Consider the following 19,878-nt stretch of genomic DNA (forward strand, 5'->3'; position numbering starts at 1 on the left):
ATTAATTAGCTAATTATTGCTTGGCGCACCAAGACTTTAAATATCACAATAATATATATATATATATATATATATATATATATATATATATATATATATATATATATATATATATATATCCTACTGGTTCAACTAGCTTGATTGTACAGCTTCTCTTTAACTTTTCCAATAGATGTCAAAACAAAAACACATGAAATAAATAAAATAATTAAACCATTCTCCAACTAATATTCAAAATACATACTATGTATTATATGGGAATTGTTAAGTATTTGTTTAAATTATTAACATTCATTTTAATAATAAGATGTCATTGATGAAAGTTCAAATTCTTTATCTTGTGGCAAATTTGTGGAACTTTTCTTATCTAAATTTGTGACAACTATAATTGGTAACATGCAATAGAAGCTCAGTAACATTAACGTAGTGAAAGACTAGAGATAAAAAGATTAAAATATTTAAGAGAATATAATGATGTTTACTGTTAAAATACTATTAATAATAATGTTTTAGATCTATTACCATTGTATCAATACATAATTTATTTATAATACCAATTATTATGCTTAAAGCTATTGAATTTGAATTGGATTTAAAAATTAACACTTGCTTTTAATAATGTTTCCATTTACATAGACCTTATTATTTTCAATTTAAATTAGAATGTAAATAATATACATATTTACTTTACCACTTATAGGATTTTATCTCACTTTTTAAGAGTACAGAATACTTAAGCTTACCATTTTAATTTGACTGGAGATAAAGTGTAGTTAGTCTAAATAAAAATTTTAAACCATTCTAGCTAATGAAATTAAAGATGGTTTACCATAAGCATACAACAAATTTAACATGTAGGTACTTCATATCAGATCAAATTGTATTGTCTAACAGGAAAAATCGCAATTAAAAGACAATTCATGCATTGAAAAATATAATACAAAAAATAACTAATAATAAACTTAATTAGCAACATAAGTAAAAAATATCAAAGCAAGTAGATATTCAAGTAGATTTTGTAAGGTATTAAACCAGGAGTAGGTACTACATAGAGGAGCGTTTCATGCTATATTGGTAGGTCTGTATCAAAGTAAACACAACCATGTTTCCTAGTTTGCAAAGGAGGTACAAAGAAGTTCAATTCATGTAAAAGCTCTGGTGTGTCAATATTATCGTTACATAGTTTCAATTGGAAATTTTGACTGTGTGATAAAGCACGATATTTAAGAGATAGGAATCCAAAACCTTTGCAACAGCACCTGATGAGTGTAACCTCTTGTAGGTATTGAAAGACATGTGTGGATTCAATTAACTTATTTATTGGCAGAACTATGACTGATTGATTGACATAAGACAGAGTATCTAAAACATAAGTGGTCTCATTAACTAAGGGTACTTCTATAACAATCATCCCTGCTTAAAAAAAAATAAAAACTATCAGCATAGGCCACCAATAGTAAGATACAACTAGCATTTTTGTTCATATTACTCCTACATGCTGTTCACGAAATAGGGATAAGATATTATTACGCGAAGAACTATGAATCACTAGTTTGTTTCCAATGCAATGATTTTCAACTAATAATTCATGTTTGCTTAAAAAAAAAGGTTTCAATTAAACATTAGATACTGACTCAGGCCACACAGATAACGTAAAATCTATTACTTTCTAGGTAACATTAATAATATCTTCAAAATTTAACAGAATACTAATAATTAAACTGAACGAATCAAGATTACTTGAGGTTTCTGATGTCATCAGAAGCCTAGACAGACCATCAGCATTCTCAATCATCTTTCCCTTTTTGTACTGTATTTCATAATCGTAGGCAGATAGGATAATAGCCTATCGAGTGATTCTAAACGCTTACAATAGTGAAATTTGGAGTGAGATAATAAACATACGTAGGCTTCTTAACTAGTAACAAGTGACATAATAGTAACAGATGACGTTACAGCGCCACTGTGACATAATTTTAAATAGGACGACCTAATACAAGTGATACCTCGTTTGACAGGTATTGAAAATACCTATTCAACCATACTAATTTTATTTGAGTTTAAGCTCATTTTGATAATAAATTAAATAAATACTAAAATTTTAGTTTCGTATTTAATTAAAAAATATTAAAACTTCCGCCTCTGGTTACTTGTCAAAAAATTGAGGTTTTTCAATTCTCTAATTTTTTTACGTCAACGTCAACTTTTTTGACAATTAACTTGAGGCGAACGTTAGAATATTTATTAATTAAATGCGAAACTACAATTATTTTAATATAGCTATTCAATCATACTAATTTTGTTTGGATTTAATATGATTTTGACGAATAAATTTAAAAAATGCTAAAATTCTAGTTTGCCATTTAATTAATAAAAATTCTATAGTTCGCCTTTGGTTATTTGTCAAAAAAGTTGACGTTTGTCAATTCTCTAGTTGTTTTGAGTTTGCAAAAGCGTTTATAGCTCCTTATTTAGTTTCTGTTTTTGCTTAGTTTAGTCAATTCTCTAGTTATTTTTAGTTTGCAAACGCGTTTATACCTGAATATTTAGTTTCTGTTTCTGATTAGTTTGGTCAATTCAAGTTTAGTCAAGTTGTTATTAGTTAATATTTAGATTAATTATTGTTTAACGAGACGTTTAAATTTTTGTAAAGGCAAAATGGTACGTACTGGAAATAATTTCCATGCCGCGGAGATCTTTTTAATGAGTGGTACCCTGACCGCTATACATCGACAGCTTATTTGAGGAAGCTTTTTCGGAATAATAAACAAATAGGTAGTGTTTAAGGTGTCAAACGATTTGGTCGACCAACAATTAGTATTGACAAAAAAATTGACATAATTTCAGAGATTTTCAGGGTAGTTAACCCTACTTTTTCTGCAACCCAAGTTGTATCTATCTATGGAATCAGTCAAAAGACAGTACACCGAGTGTTGGCTGAAAACAAATTTCATCCTTACAAATTAAAAATTGTGAACCAACTTTCAGATGATGACCCCGACTGAAGACTAGAATTCTTTGAAAATATGTCCAATAAAATTAACCAACAGCCCGATTATATAAAAACAATTTGTTTTAGCGACGAAAGTACTTTTTCTCTCAATGGAAATGTTAGCACACACAATGTGAGGTATTGGAGTGATACAAATCCTCACGTCTTTCGTGAAACACATACTCAACACAAAAAAAAAATGTTTGGGCAGGTATTTTGGGAAACTACATAGTTGGGCCTGTTGTGGTCAATACTAACTTAACCGGTGAAGTGTATCTGGAGATGTTACAAAATGCAATTGAACCGATAATACTTGAAATTCTGGAGGATAATCTAGATGAATTCCGCAACTTGGAAATAACGTTTCAACAAGATGGTGCTCCTGCACACCATTATGGTGCAGTAAGACGTTACCTAGATGAGGAATATCGTGGTAGATGGATTAAACGACGAGGTACGATAGAATGGCCAGCTCGGCAGCGGACCTCACACCATTAGATTTTTTCTGTGGGGATACTTGAAATCTAAAGTGTACGCTACAGCACTCGACAATATTAACATTTTCAAACAACGATTTGTTGAAGAATGTAGGATAATTTCCCCCCACACATTTGAACGAGTATGGCAAAAGTTTAGAAATAGGATGCATTACTGTCAGGAAGTAGATGGAGCACATTTTGAACACTTACTACAAGAACTGGTTGTTAAATATTTATTAATTAAATGGGAAGCTATTATTTTAGTATTTAATTAATTTATTCATCAAAATGAGCAACTAAAACAAAATGATTATGACTGAATAGGTATTTTCAATACCTTTCAAACGAGGTATCACTTGCCATAAGGTCCCATTTAAAATTATCGTCACAGTAGCGTTGTAAAGTCATCTGTCACTATTACCTTATCTGTAATGACTAGTTGAGAACCTTGCATCTGTTTATTACCTCCCTCCAAATTTCACTATTATAATAGCCATTCAAAAGACACAAGGGGGGGACAGACTTTTGTGTAGCACTATATATATACATATATATATATATATATATATATATATATATATATATATATATATATATATATTTATACTTTCTGGCGTTGCAGCATGCTTAATACATATGACTTTTTCTTCCATTAAAACCACCTGCATCTTTAATATGCCCTAAAAACTCTAGACTTGATTTATAAAATTTACATTTACTACTGTTATTTTATGTTGTATTATTCTAATTTTTTTAATTAGTTATATTAGTTATTAGTTATATTAGTTATTTTTAAATTAATTATATTTAAATGACATTCATCTAAAGTTGTAATATGAATTAAAATATCGTCTAAATAACATTTAGTCTTTGGGAGATTAGATAGCACTGTATCCATTATGGCTTGGAAAATACCTGGTGCTGAGATTACGCCATAAGTAAGTCTGTTATATTTAAATAAACCCAAGTGAGTGTTAATAGTAAAGTATTCTTTCAATTCTTCCCCTATTTTAAGTTGCTGGTATGCTCAAGCCTAACACTGTAAAATATTTACTACCTGCTAACTAGCATATATAGGCAAAGGTAATATACAGTGATCCCCATCCCCATCTATTTAACAACTTTTTAAAATGAACACAAATTTTAATTTCATTTAAATTATTTTTGGGTACAATAACTATAGGACTAGCCCACTTAATACTCTTTACCTTTGATAAAATAACCATACTGACCATTCTACAGTCCATCCAATTTACTTACCGTTGCACGTTATTATCATTGACAGATATTGAAGTTGACATAGTTGCCAAAGTATAAAAAAATCCTGAATCCACTTTAAATCAAATAGGTCACATAATTATTGCAAAAGTGGATTATACAACAAAACAAATTAATATTTAATGTAAATAAATAAACAAAACAAGAGTTAAAAATTATCTTGTTAAAAACTATTTGAGCCGCTTGTATGCGTCATATAAAGATATAAAGTGGAATACTTAAATAAAAACAACACTTGTTTCATTACTGATTAACATTAGTCAACACCGCAACTGTCAAATAAGTGTTACCAATTTATGCCAAAATATCACCTTCGTTCGATTACAGTTATAGTATGTTCCGAACAAATGTTCTTCATAAAAATGCTTTATAATTCATTTATACAAATTAAATGAAACATATTATTGTGTATTTCTTTAAGTTAACATGAATAGAAATGTTTAAATATTATTTCTACACGGATATAATAAAATATGTCTAGTGGCTGTAGTGCCAGTGTACTCGGCAAAGTGATTTTAAAAAAGAACACACCTACCGCCTATATATTTCGTGTTGGTATCATGTGACCTCACGGGCGATGACGCGGATGACGTACAACGGTAAGTAAATTAGATGAAGTATATGTAACTCTTCCTCTACTTTTGGTTTCAAGGCATACAGCATTTCATGAGATCTGTGAAATATTGGTTTCGCAGCATGCCTCAATTTTATATGCATTTTAAAATCTTTAATGGAAGAAGATTATAAGCCAGTTATATCCAAGTAGAGGTAAGAATGTATGACTGCAATTTATAACTACCAAAGGAAAGTAAAATTTCCTACTATTAACCCTAACAATTACATTCTGTAACAACTTTCAACTTGTACTTTACAGGATACATTTCTAAAAATGCCAACTCTTTTTCATAACTTTTAACATTAATGATAAAAATGATTGACTAGTTTGTGTTTTAATTTAATGTCTTTGATGGGTCCCTACTCCCGTGACCCTGTCTAGTTTGTGTTTTAATTTAATGTCTTAATGGGTCCCTAGACGAGAAGCGAGTAACCATGTTTGTTCCATGGATAACCAAATAACCAATAATAAATATATTGTGATAATTATTTTTTTTTCTTTCCTTTGGAAGAACTTAAAAAAGTTGTGATTGGCTGAATGGTAAATGCCTATGCCAAAAAAAACATTAAGGTAACATAAGTTTGAAATTTAAGGATTTTAAAAATCTACATTGTGTACATACTCTAGCCTATCTAAATGGATCTCATAGTAAGGAAACCACACCATAGCTGCATAGAGCAGTTTAGTTTTTATGAGACTATTGTACAAAGAAGAGGGGCTGCTGTCCAAATTTTTAAAATCTCTTGTTGACTTACTGATCAAGCCAAGTGTTTCAGTACATTTCATCATCATCATCATTCTGGCCTCACAACCTTGCGTGGGTCCTAGCCTCCTCAATAATTTCTATCCAGTGGTCCCTATCTATCGCCATTGTCTGCCATATATTCCCATATTTCTCATGTCTTCATCAATGTTATCAAGATTCCACAACCTCATCGATGTTTATTGAAAGTGAGTGTATTGCCAATAGACACCTCTAGATCTCTGATAGGTTTTTTCAGTTTGTTGGGCCCCTTTTATAAATTGTAGATATTTTAGCAATCTTCCAAATTTCTGGGAAAGTATAAGATTTTACCTATAATGCATGGGAGTTGTAAAACATTTAAGATGCCACAAGAAAATAGCTTCAGAACAATATTGTAAAACGTTGTAAACAATCTCAAAGAATCAAGTATGAAATTTTGTCATGACCAGCTGTGTGTTGTTTTTTATTTTTCTAAGAAGAAAGAAGGCTAAGATATCTTATAAGCTAGATAAGAAGGCTATATAAGAAGGCTAAGATAAGTTAATATTAAGTGTGAAATGTAAATATTATTAGGGCAATACTTAAATGTTTTTATTTTTATTTTATAGCACATATAAAATTTCACACTCCATCCTCAGTGAAAAAATGAAGTATTATATTGAGAGAGCACAAGTCTTGATCAGAATACTCAAGAAGTGAGAGGGATGAGTAGTTAACATAAACATTCTGGAAAAAAATTGCAAATGCATTGAGAATAGTTTGAGGTGTTTCACATGTGGATTTGTCAAGGATCATAGAGACATGTATGCAAGATATATTGGTTTTTGGCGAATATATTTTTAAAATTGTTTGGGATCACTTTTTAGAAAAGATTCAGTTTTATTTAGTTATATAGATTCTGTATGTGATATCAATCTTACTTTTTATTATTTTTCTGAAACTGGAGAATGTGACAATAATAAACCAATGATTTACTTTTTTTTATATTTTATGTAGATGGTACTTTACCTGAAAATTTTTTATAAGTTCCTGTGTATACCAAATATGATATTTTATTGTGATTTTATTAGATTTGAAAAGAGGTATAGTTTGAGCCAATATGCTACACATGGCTTTTCTGAAGTTGCAAGAGTTGAGTTGAACTTTTATTGCAAGAGTTTACTTGATAGACCAGATATATCAGATATCAAATCACGGTCACAGTCTCACAATACCTGTTTTTATATAATAAATATTATGGTATTCTTGGTGAATGTGATTTGGAGAATGGTGACTAACATTTGGGTATTTATAAAGATGAATATTAGGAACTGAAATATGAGATATTTTATGTTATTATCTACTGATATTTGTCTTTTTAAAATAATATCACTGGTTAATCATACTGAATATATTTTTTTCTTTCATAAAAACATTCTTAAAAGTTTATAAAAAAGTTTAAGTGAAATTCTAGAATTATTATTGGTAGTTTTATTTATAGGAAGTGTTGTCAAGAAAGTTTTATAGTGCCTTAAATGGGTCACATTATTGTTAGTATTGTAAATTTATTATTATAAGTCAAACCATCTAGTTGCATTTAGTTAAACATTTATTATCAGCAATATGTTTTTATAGAACTACCTAACACATAGTGATTACGATCGTGTTGTTTAGTTTACGACACTTGTGACTACCTATGGTAAAAAAACTATGATTACGGCCACTCTTTATAATCACTGTTATTTAAAAATCACGGTTACTGATCACGGCGTGATTTAAAAATCACCACGTTCATCATCACTAGTTTATTGTAAACCAGTCGTAGTGTAGCCAATTAAATTATTGCACTTCAACTTTACTTAAAAATCATTATACAAATAAAACTTAACTGTAAACAAAGGTGAAACAATATAAAAATGCTTTTTAACTCTATAAAAGTTAATTTAGAAGTGGTAACTAAAAAAAACACTTACCGTAACATTATATTTGAGGGCAATACCTTGTAAGGTGTCAGTATTTGTTACATAGTGTTTTATGTAAGATTCATTCTTAGTTACACGCTTGTTAGTGCTACCGTATTTTTTTAGACATTGTGCGGATTCTCTTATACTTAATCTTTCATAGGATCCTCTATCCCATCTATCCATATTTAAATAAAATTTTCTTGGACAGATGAGAACTTTCACTATTGTAATACAATCTATTTCTTATCACTTATCACTGCACTAAATGTGATACACTTAATTCTTACGTCATATTCAAGTTATTATTAATACATGTAATGTTATTTCTTTCGGTGACTTGCTATTCAGCTGAAGACATTCATTAATTTATCTTTTGTTGGTTCCATCTTTAATATTCCTATCTTAACAGCTGATAAGTTTGTCTTATAACGTCATAATATGACAGCAGCAAAACTATCAGTTGTCATCTTCCTCTACTTTTGTAACATACCAATTCGAATATTTCTTGACATACACGACCAGGCACAAATAAATAATTTTTTTTCTTCACAGAATAAATAACAATTGTTTATTATTTTGTACTTATACTGTGTTAATATTTATATTTATACTGTTAACCATAAATCATAATCGTTTATTGAAAATCGTGCAAAACTGTATTAAAGTAGCTTTTACATATACTCCGTACAATTCTAATACCAAAGAATGTAGATAGACGCGCATTCTAATAGAATATAGAATGATTCTATATTCTTTGCTAATACTATGCCAAGTGTATGTTCTTTTTTTCATTGCATATCCCTTGCTTAGCTGATCCATAAGCTGATCTGTTTACATCACAGATATCAGCTAATCAAATCAAGTTTAGTAAACATACTATATTATCATTGTACAATGAACACATGGTGCAATGTATTCATTGTACCATGCTATATTATTTATCTATGTTTAGTAAACTATCAAATAGAAACAGGTCAAAAAATTGCCGAGCACAGAGCACACGAAAATTCATATTTCCTCAAAGCTCAAAGTTAGTTGGGAGAATTGTAAAAAACAAACAAAGCCCATTAAAACAACAACAAGTAACAAGAAGAAGAAAGTTCATATTATATTTATATATTATAGGTTATGCTATACTAAATTTAAGGATATTAAAATGAATTTTACTTTAAATTACATCAAAGCTACTGTCTTAAAACCCACAGCTGCTATTCAAAATATTGTACGGTTTGCGAGTAAAAAGACAAGCGGTAGTACAAGAAATTCGAGTACAAAAGTCAGGCCAAAACACAGAGGTATAAAAGTAAGTTTTCCATTCATATATCATTAAAACATAAAGAATACAAGTGAATACAAGGTTTGAATAAAATCTTTTGAGAATATATATATATATATATATATATATATATATATATATATATATATATATATATATATATATATATATATATTAATATAATAGTTATATATTAATATAATAGTTATATATAATAGTTATATATCAATATAACTTGATAATATCGTTTATTAACTTTTAGAAAAAAATCTGAATATTTTAAATTTTAACCTGAAAGCAAAGAATATAGACTCATATGCCTCTATATTCTTTGCTGAAAGCAAAGAATATAGACGAAAGTGTCGTGTTTTTTACTCATAGTAAATAAGTCATTGTTCAATGTTTTAATATATTTCAAATATTATTTTCTACAAAAGACTTCTGAATCTGTTTTTTTGTGACATTTTCAAGTTAAATAATATGTTTATATTATTTAACACAATTGATCCTAACGAAAATCACGTTTTATAGTTGTTGTTTGACGTTTAGATTTCGTTTCGTTTCGATTATAACCACTTGGTTATAATAACTACTCGATAATTTAAAAGAAATGTAATTGCACATTTGTGGTTTAACCCCATATAAATATAATCCTATTTTCTGTATTATTATAGAAATATGCTTTATTGACACTGAAAATTGTACAATTTTATGGACAAAGCTTACAATAAGTCAAAAAAATATCAATAACAATTCAAATTTACTAAAATTACATGAATCGTCAGTACTTATCACAAAATAAAAGATAATAAAATATACAATCCATTGTAAAATTTAACTAAAATGCAAATTGCATAATAAAACCTTACGAACTAGTTTATGAATAAGTTTAAGTTGCTGCATGGGATACCCAAATATATAAAAAATACTTTAGTTACTTATACCTAAATGTACTGTAATTTCTTAGTTATTTGTTAAGAAACTCTTTCATTGAATAATATGGTCTTTCACATAGATAGGCTTTTGTCAATTTACGAAACTTAAGAAAAGAAGTTGTAGATTTAAGTTGCAAAGGGAGACAGTTGTATAATTTTTTTGCTGAATATAATATAGATTTCCTTAATAACTGTGCATATATGACTGTGGAGAAATGGAGCAATATGACTGTGTCAGAAACCTTTCCTGTCATCCATGCCATCGACACTTTCAACAAAGGAAGAAAAAAAAAAACTGACATAATTGTCCTGTGATTCCAGCCTAAGGCTTCAATACGACAAGGACAAACTGTTTGCATCAGCACTGCTGCATTAAAGGTTTTGTTACCATTTATGACTTCATACTTGTGCGAAACGGGCTTTTCTGCAGTTGCAGTAATTAAAAACAAGTACAGGTCAAACATAAACTTGGAAAAACAAATGAGAGTGGCAATTTCCAAACTGGAGCCCCGGTTTCATAAACTGTGCTCAAAAAAGCAAGCACATCCCTCACATTAACCAGTCAGTTACATAAATAAATATCCCTTTTCATTTTTGTGCCTATGTTTTGATTTCTTTCTAAATTTCTAATAAAAAATATAAATAAATAGTGTTTTTATTATAACTATAGCCTGTTACTAGGCTAGCACTAAAATTGGTAAGTATTATTGGGGGTTGGGTTGAGGGGGCGTCGCAAAAAATAGCAAAGTCCCAGGGGCGTCACAGTACGAATAAGTTTGGGAAGCCCTGCTCTAACTAGTTGGTTCCTATTCCTCAAGTAAGATTGGAACCAATTCAAAGAAATACCTCGAATTCCATAGAAATTTCGTTTTTTGTTAAAATGTTATGATTTATACAATCAAAAGCTTTGGCATAGTCACAAAAAACAGTGACAGTATAAAGATTATTGTTCAGTGCTTTATAGACCCCATGCAGTACAGAAAACAGCATCGCTGGCACATTTATTAGATAAAAAGCTGAACTGATTTTGTGATAAAATGTTGTTTTCAACAAGAAAGGACATAAGTCAGGCTTTTATAAGTCTCTCAATAATTTTGGGTAGGACCAGTAGTATGGCAATAGGTCTATAGTTGCAGAAATTAAATTTTTTACCACCCTTATTAAGAGAAATAATAATGGCTGTCTTTAGGCACTTTAGGAAATATACCTTTTTCAAAGGAATCATTAATTAGTGAGACCAGGACTCATATTGTCATTAAAATATTTTGTATTTCAAAAAATTTATTAAAATCCTTTATAAAAGGTATATAATTAAAAAACCCAATCGGGCTATATCATAAAGACAAAACATTTTCGGAATCCATATTCCATCATCAGTGTCTAGGTACATGTTTTAAGCCACTAAATATCTGGGTAAAAACCCGTTAAAAGTTGTAGGTTAAAATTAAGTTTACATTATTTGATCTTATATATTAAGATGTTAAAGTTACCAGTGGATTTGATAACATGGCAACATACGACTCTACATGAAGTTGCTGGTCCTGAGACCAGCTAAGGGATAGATAAACATAAAACAATATGTTGGGGTATTAAAATCTTCACTTTATGTGGAAGCACTGGACTGTTGTATGATTTCATAATATATCAAGGAGCAACTACTGAATAATTGGATGAAATACAATCACTTATATTTGGGTTGGGCGACTCTGTGTTTATGGCTCTATCAAAAAGAATAACTGCTCCTAATTTCCGGCTCTACTATGACAACTACTTTACTAATTATAATGTATTGCAATATTTTAGAGAAAGGCGCATTTACGTTTCTGTTACAGTTAGAGTTGATAGGTTCCAGAAGCCACCTTTTTTGTCAGATACCAAAATGAAGAAGAAAGGTAGAGGGTCATGCCAAGAATTAATTAGTGGTGATGGAGAGGTCATTCTGACAAAATGGTTTGACAATAATCCCGTTACAGTGGCATGCAACTATATGGGCATTGGCAAAAAAGATGAATGCACTTGGTGGGATAAAATACACACATGGGATACATAGATAAGTTGAGTTGATAAGGCTGTACAGAATTTCTATTAGAAAATGGACGCTAAAAATGTTTACCCATGCAATTGATTTATCGTGTGCCAATGCTTGACTAGAGTATAAAAAAAGGCTGCTGCTTCAGGAGTTTTTCTAGAAAAAGAGAAAAGAAAAGAATTCTAGATTTTCTACATTTCAGAGCATAAGTTTCAGAAGTTCTTTTGAAAAGCATGAAAACGATTAGAAGAAAAAAAGGCCGTCCGCCTACAGTTCCGAGACGACAGCTCGGACCAAGTTATGGCGCAAAAAAGAAAAGTCACGTGTGTTCCTGTTGACATTTCGATAGGAAATTTAATTTTGAACAACTTTTCTGTAGATATGTATGAACGAAAACTAACTGTCTAGAATTCACAAAAATGTACTCTAGTGCATAGGGCCAAATTCACCCCTTTCTCAAAATTCCCGCCCCTTTAGATGGTAGCACTCCGCCGTTTTTTTTTGTATTTGGGGGCCAATTGACCATATGAAATAATAAAACCTCTTTAACGTTTTAGTTCCTTTTAGCCCTATTTATTTGAACATAATAGCCTATATGCCTGTAGTATCAGTTGCATTCTCCTGTAGTAAAGGGATGGCTCACCAAGTTCAGCATATATGCTCTCAATACTTCTAAAATGGTCGTAGTACGATGTTTAGACCGTTATTATGAATTGTATCTAGAGATTTTGCTCAGAATAAGCGACGCATCCATAATCCAGTTTAGACCTGATTGATTTGTATACTAATAATATTGTTTGATAATGTCTTTAAAATATTTATTCTCTTTTCATAAGTTAATTGTAATTGCTTTATACGTTCTCACCATGTTGGTTTTTTGTCCAAATGCATTCCTAACAATTTAATATGAGGATCTACTGTTATTGGTTTTCCGTATAAAGTAATATTTTTTGTTTTTGTAAAAAGGATGACTCTTGTTTTTGTAGTTGAAACTTCAAAGCCGGTGTTGTGAGACCAGTGTGAGATATTTCCAGTTTATTTATAAAGCATTGTAAACATTTTGTATTTTGTCATACTATCTATATTTTTTCCTTTGTAAATACTGTGACGGGCAGCTCTTTCGAGGTGACAGACTCAGTAAAACACAGGTTGAAATAAAAATAAATCTATTAATTCTAACGTATGTACAAAAATAAAAATAAAATATATTCTATATCCCCGCCTGGATCCCGCGAGAGTGAATTCCCCGGCGGACGTCTGTAAAAGAAAAATTATTATTACTAACAGAAAATGAAATACGCGAATTCGATCGCACGCAGACTTATACTCGCTTCCACCAAAGTCTTCGATTGTGCAGATCCACGTTATACTCTGAGTCAGAGTTGACGGTAACGTTCAATCCACTATACCCACGAGTTCTGCTTGATTAAGGACAGAACATAATCCTCACTGCGGTAGTCTTTCTGTCCGGGTTGGCTCGCAGATTCAATGCACTAGCGAGCCAGGGAGCCTAGAGAGTTAGCCACAAGACTCTCTTAACTACGCCAGCCGCTCGCTATAAATAGCCGCTCCGGACCACACCTCGTCGTCTTGTCGTGGAAATGGATGCGTGATTATCGACACTCCCACGGTTCGAACTGTTGAACGCTGTTGCTGTAGGACGTTCAGCACATCGTTACAATACCACTAAATCGTCAGCATAAATCCGTGCTTCTAAAGTGTTTTCTATGTTTTTCAAACTATAATTAATCGCTACTAGGAAACATTGTTGGGCTAATAATAGACCCTTGTGGTACTCCATTTGTTAAGTAATGAATTTTTGAGCAAGAATTTAAAACTCTTACCCGAAAAGTGCAGTGGGTTAAAAAATGATGATTAACGATAAACAGTTTACCCGGATATTCCACTCATGCAACGTTTTTATAATGCTGTGTATCCTGGCAGTAATAAGGTAATTTTTTAAGTTAAAAAATATTTCAGTACATTTTCTATTAATTCCAATTTATGCTTTCGAGTTCCAGAATGTTATCAGCCGTTGATTGATTCTCTAAATCCATTTTGCTCTTCTTCTTCTTCAGGTTCCTTCTCCTATCGGAGGTTGGAAATCATCATCGCTACTTTAATTTTATTGGCCGCGCTTCATCTATGAATTCATCTGACCGATTCTCTAAATCCATTTTGCTCAGTAATCAGTAATCGATTTTTTTTCAATGTCCTCATTAATCTACTATTAATGATTTTTTCTATAAGTTTGCACGTGGAACAAGTAATTGTGATCGGCCTGTGTTATTCCACAGTATATCGTGATTTTTTGCCTTTTAAGAGAGGTAGGACGTAGGAATTAGTCCATACTGAAGGAAAACGCTGTTGCATCCATATGAAATATTAAATATATCAAGTAAATAATATTTGGCTGATTTCGGAAGATGTTTTAGAAATATGGTGGGGCTATCATTGGGTCCAGGACAAGGTTTGAAAGTACTTAATTAATTTCTTGAAATGTAATGCGGCTATTAATTAGTAAATTGGGATTTTCATTATTAGGAGTATTATACATGGATATTTGTGTCCGATTGAGAGGCTTTCGTAAAATCCGCTAGAACGTTTGCAATATTTGTGGACATCATTTTATTTTGTACTTTTAAGTGTTTGATAAACGTTCTCTGTGGAGCACCAGAAATTTTTCTAATTTATTGCCAGCCTTCTTTGGAGCTAGTTGTGTTATTTATTGCCGATACAAACTTTTGTCATGAATTCCTTTTAGCGAGCATTATAGTAAGCTGCACTTTTGCCTTTAATTTTTTGAAATTCATTCTGTTTTGCATTGTCTTATGCTTTTTATAATTATTAAAGGTAGATTTACTGTTTTTTTATAACCTCTTTGCATTCTTTAGACCATCTCGGTACTGGTGTACGTCCCTGTATTTATTTTGTTTTACCAATGTGCAATATAGAACTTTCTAAAATTATGTCATTTATTGATTTAATGGTTTCGTTAATATCATGTGTATGTAGCCCTTTATATGTGACTATCAATATATTGAGAAAATGAGTCCCAATCTGCGTTGTTAGATTTCCATTTTGGAGTAAATTCTTAATGTTTCTGTATATGGTTAAAATTCGTAATAACTATGGGAAAGTGGTCACTTCCATATATAAATAAGGCAATTCTTCCGAGTCTAAACCTATGGTTAAGTTAGGATCACATACAGGAACATCAAGGACTGATAATTCGCCTGTCGATATCTTAAATCTAGTAGAGTTGCCATCATTGAAAAAGTTTAGATGAAAATCTGTAATAATGTCTAATATTTGGCCTCTTAAATTTGTATTTTGTGAGTCCCAAATTGTGGTCTTTGCGAAGGTCTTTGTAATTAACTTGTTTGTTAGGAGGCAAGTAAATATTACACATGATGAGTTTCCTGTGTGGTTCTGAAATTTTTACCGCAATGGTTTCGAGATCTGTTTTGAGTGGAAAGGGTTCATGGCCAGCATTTTTTACTAACTAAGTTTGCTACTCTTCCACTAGCGCGATTGGTGTTTGTTTTATCTTTGCGAAAGCAGTTGGATTGTTTTCGTGAGTATATATTGGAAGGAGTAAGGTTAGTTTCTTGTACGCATATTATTTCTGAGGAGTATATATTCTGATTGAATGATTTGTAGCATAGGTAGGCGATGGATTAGTCCATCAATATTCCACTCCAGTATAGAGTTAAACATTATGCATCGAGGGAGAATAATTCACTGTCTGTAATGTCATTACTTAGGTAGTGTTGCAATTTAATTTTTGTCGTGTGAAACGATGATTCGTAGTTTTGTCTGATATGTTTGGATATGATGTGGTTAACAGAATAAAATCGGATGTATATTCCTTGAAAATTTCTATAAGTGATTGATTGACTACCTTGGGCATTTTCAATTAGCATCATGAGTTGATCATAGTTTAATAGAAGTGATGTGGAGTTTTCATAATCATCATCATCTTGGTGCTACAGCCCTTAGAGGGCCTCGACCTTCTCAAGCTTTCTACGCCATTCTATTCTGTCCCTCGCTTGCATTTTCCAGTTGCCGACTCCGATCTTCTCGGCATCTTGTGTTACCCCGTCCATCCACCTTAGCTTTGGTCTACCCCGTCTTCTCATTCCTACGGGTTGCGCTGTTAGAATCTTTTTTATCATGTTTGACTCAGGGGCCCGGGCTACATGTCCTGCCCACTGCAGGCGGTTTCGCTTAATTATAGTGGTAATATCTTTACCACCAAACGTATGCTTGTAGATATTCTGCAGTTCAAAGTTATATCTACCCCTCCATACTCCGTTCTCACAGACCGCTCCGAATATCTTGCGTAGCACCTTTCTTTCAAAAATGGATAGAGCGGATTCATCTGTTTTCGTTAGCGTCCATGCCTCTGATCCATATGTGAGAACGGGGACTATCAGTGTTCTATACAGCCTTATACGAGTTTTTTGAGACAGACGTTTGTTAGCTAAGTACTTTGATAGACCATGATAACACCTGTTTGCAATTATTATTCGCCTTTTTATTTCCTCAGATGTGTTATTATTGGGGTTAACCGATGTCCCTAGATAGATGAACTCTTTGACTGCTTCGTGATGTGGAGTTTTCATTCATGAATAATTTAAGAGAGTGAGAGGTTGGTGTTGGTGCTGCGTGTTTAATTTTTTTTTAGTTTTTGGGTTTTGATTTTGTAAGATATGGGTGGGGGAGTCAATAATTGAGTATTTGCATTAGGATTTTCAATAGGGGGATTTAATGTTGCCTCAATGCTTCTTTTCACGGACGAACAGAGTGATTCGCTCGCGATTTCGAGTGAAGCTTGTGGATTCTTTTCTTCCGACGTATTTCAGTTGAAGTTTTAGTGGAAATGTTCTCATCTGCAATTGTAGTTTTTTTCATTTCAGTACCTAGGTGGTTGTAAAATTTTTGGAGTAGTAGAAATTGAAGGTGGTTTTGGAGTATTTATAATATTTTGATCACCTATTCCAACTTGATGTAATTGGCTACCAATATCGATAGAAGCCTGCGAATTGGGTGTTGAAATAGGATTCGGTATAGTTGAATTTTGGGACTGGGTGGTTAATGGTATACTGTTGATGTTTGGACAATTGTTTGAAATACGGCCTAATTGCTTATATGTATAACATGTCAAATTGTCTTGAGATATAAAAATTCTGTGGGCTGACAAATATTTGACCTCTAAAGCTTAATATGTGATTATACTCTGGATAACACTAGTCTTTCTGCCGGCGTTATAAGTCTTCTAGTTCGTAATTTTTCTCCTTGCACTTCAATAGAACCATATTTCTCCATAAATGTATCTACGGTAAGTTTACTATTCAGGTACAAATGTATTCTGTTATTGAATAAACGAGAAGAAAATAAAATATTTTTTGGAATAATTAAAGTGCCTAACGGAATCAAATAATCCTGAAGGCGGACGTTATTTATAGCTGAAAAATTATCGCTTGATATTTAGTAAGAAACTTTTGCTGTGAGGCTGCTAAGGAATAAGATTTGCTCTTTGAAGAGACGTTCTGTATAGTGACGTCGAATGACATACCAATTAATTATTTTTCAGAGTACAGAGAACAGAAAAATAGTACCTTTCTGTTCCAGCAAAAAACAATACTGATTGTTGTTTATTATTGATATAATTATAATTATTTACGATCGATGAACCATTCAAAAAACTAATAAATCCAGTTTAGAATGAGATTTTAAGTTACACTAATAAGGAATATTTAAACTTAGTCTTAAATAATGTTTGTATAACAAAAAACTATCAAGAACTTTTATCAGATTTAAACTTGGCAATACATATATGATGATATACTCTATTCTTAAATCTCGTCACTATATCATAGAAGCTTTGAAGCAAATTTGTGTTTTCTGAGTGAAAACATTATGAATGTAGGCATTCAAATTCCAGAATTAAGTTTAATACGTTTGAATGTTAATGTTAGAAGAATTCGTAATACTGAGATTTTCAACATTCCTTTTCATGTTACAAACTATGGTCAAAATGAACCTACTACAAGAATTTTAAAAACAGCCAATGAGCACAGCTACCGCTTAGAGTTATTGTAACTGTAAATAACTGCAACATTTAAGAAATCAGTTAAGGTTTTGTGTAACTAAGTTCTTAATTTAATTTAATTCCAATGTTTGTTTGTTTTTGATTAACGCAACCTACGCTCTGTACAGATTGACTTTTATTTACTATTATTCTTTTGTAAAAATATATCCGTAAATAAATAAATAAATGAATTAAATAATTACAAAAAGTAGATTTCTCTAAATATGTGTCCATTTTCAGATAACAGATGGTCGATATGTAAATGCTGGTAATATTTTAGTCCTTCAACGTAACTTACGTTTCCATCCAGGTTTAAACGTTGGTATGGGTAGAAATGGTACCTTATTTGCAATTCTTCCAGGAAGAGTTTCAGTTACATGTGAAAAGGTTGATTTGGATTGGGACCACACATGGGTCCAGAGATGCCATGGATATAGAAAAGGTGTAGATTTTTACAAGAAATACTTTAATGTTATACCTACACCACAGCATCAAAATTTTAAACTTGTTAATGAAATCTAGGTAGTGTGATATATTAGTAATTATTTTAAATAAAAAATGTAATAAAATCATTACTTTTAGTTGTTATTTTGTGTTATGTACCTTTTCTTGCTGTACCCCATTCCCACTCTTCATTACAGTGTCAAATTTTGCTTCTTGTTCGAATTTACAAAAAACTTGGCAAAAATCGATCATCTCATTCTAAATAGCATATAAAATTATCTAAACAAAAAAGAATAGTAATTTGGTATTGTATTAACAACTTTTAAGATATACCAAGCATATTACATATTATATGGTGGAAAGTTTCTATGAAATATTCTATCAAATTCAAGTTATTCCAGAGCTCATCGAACAGCTTATACGAAAGGTAGAGAATGAGGAATCTGAGGATATACCAGATATATCACGGAAGTAAATTCAAGATGCTCTCAAAAATATGAAAAATAATAGAGCTCCAGGGGAAGATGGCGTAGCCATTGAGACAATTAACCTAGGAGGTCCATCTTTGATGTCACGAATACAAAAAGTTTTTATTATATGTCTGCATAACAAAAACCTTTCAAATAAATGGAAAAATTCGTTTACAATCCTCCTTCATAAAAAAGGAGGTAAATTAGATCTTGAAAACTATAGGCCTATTAGCTTACTAAACCATCTATACCAGCTTTTTACTCAAATACTGGCAAACATATTGGAAGACGCATTTCCTGGCTTCAAAATTTATGAAAGTGGTATAACACGACTACCACTGGACTGTTCCGCGCTGCAATAAACAAAGTAAAGATAGCCGTGATGATCGCCAACATCCGGAACGGATAGGCACTTTAAGAAGAAGAAGATATTGGAAGCAAAACTCGATTTCTACTTCTACCAGTCAGAAGAACAAGCAGGGTTTTGGTGTGGTCACAGAACATTTGACCATCTGTAGTGACTTAAAACTCTAGTAGAAAAGTTTATCGAATATAATTGACCCATGGCTCTTGT

At 31.5% G+C, this 19,878-nt stretch overlaps 2 protein-coding genes across 2 annotated transcripts in view; one reads left to right on the forward strand and one right to left on the reverse strand.

Moving 5' to 3' along the window:
- red (LysM peptidoglycan-binding domain-containing protein red) overlaps window positions 1-8,485 on the reverse strand; it is a 28,679-nt gene extending 20,194 nt beyond the window's left edge. The window contains exon 1 of the mRNA XM_072532025.1: window positions 8,063-8,485. Coding sequence (XP_072388126.1) covers window positions 8,063-8,236 — 174 coding nt within the window. The 5' untranslated portion in view covers window positions 8,237-8,485. The remainder of the gene's footprint in view (window positions 1-8,062) is intronic.
- Window positions 8,486-8,921: 436 nt separating this feature from the next.
- Window positions 8,922-18,971, forward strand: mRpL27 (mitochondrial ribosomal protein L27). Its single transcript, XM_072532026.1, has 2 exons — window positions 8,922-9,356; window positions 18,631-18,971. Exons 1-2 carry the CDS (start codon window positions 9,210-9,212, stop codon window positions 18,910-18,912), a joined length of 429 nt encoding a protein of 142 aa, XP_072388127.1. The 5' UTR covers window positions 8,922-9,209; the 3' UTR covers window positions 18,913-18,971.
- Window positions 18,972-19,878: the final 907 nt, after the last annotated feature.

Source organism: Diabrotica undecimpunctata, chromosome 5, assembly GCF_040954645.1.
Source record: "Diabrotica undecimpunctata isolate CICGRU chromosome 5, icDiaUnde3, whole genome shotgun sequence".
Taxonomy (NCBI): Eukaryota; Metazoa; Arthropoda; class Insecta; order Coleoptera; family Chrysomelidae; genus Diabrotica; species Diabrotica undecimpunctata.

Coding starts and splice junctions, on each gene's coding strand:
- mRpL27 (XM_072532026.1), top strand. CDS start 9,210: ATGAATTTTACTTTAAATTACATCAAAGCTACTGTCTTAAAACCCACA. Junction 9,357..18,630: donor CAAAACACAGAGGTATAAAA/GTAAGTTTTCCA, acceptor GTCCATTTTCAG/ATAACAGATGGTCGATATGT.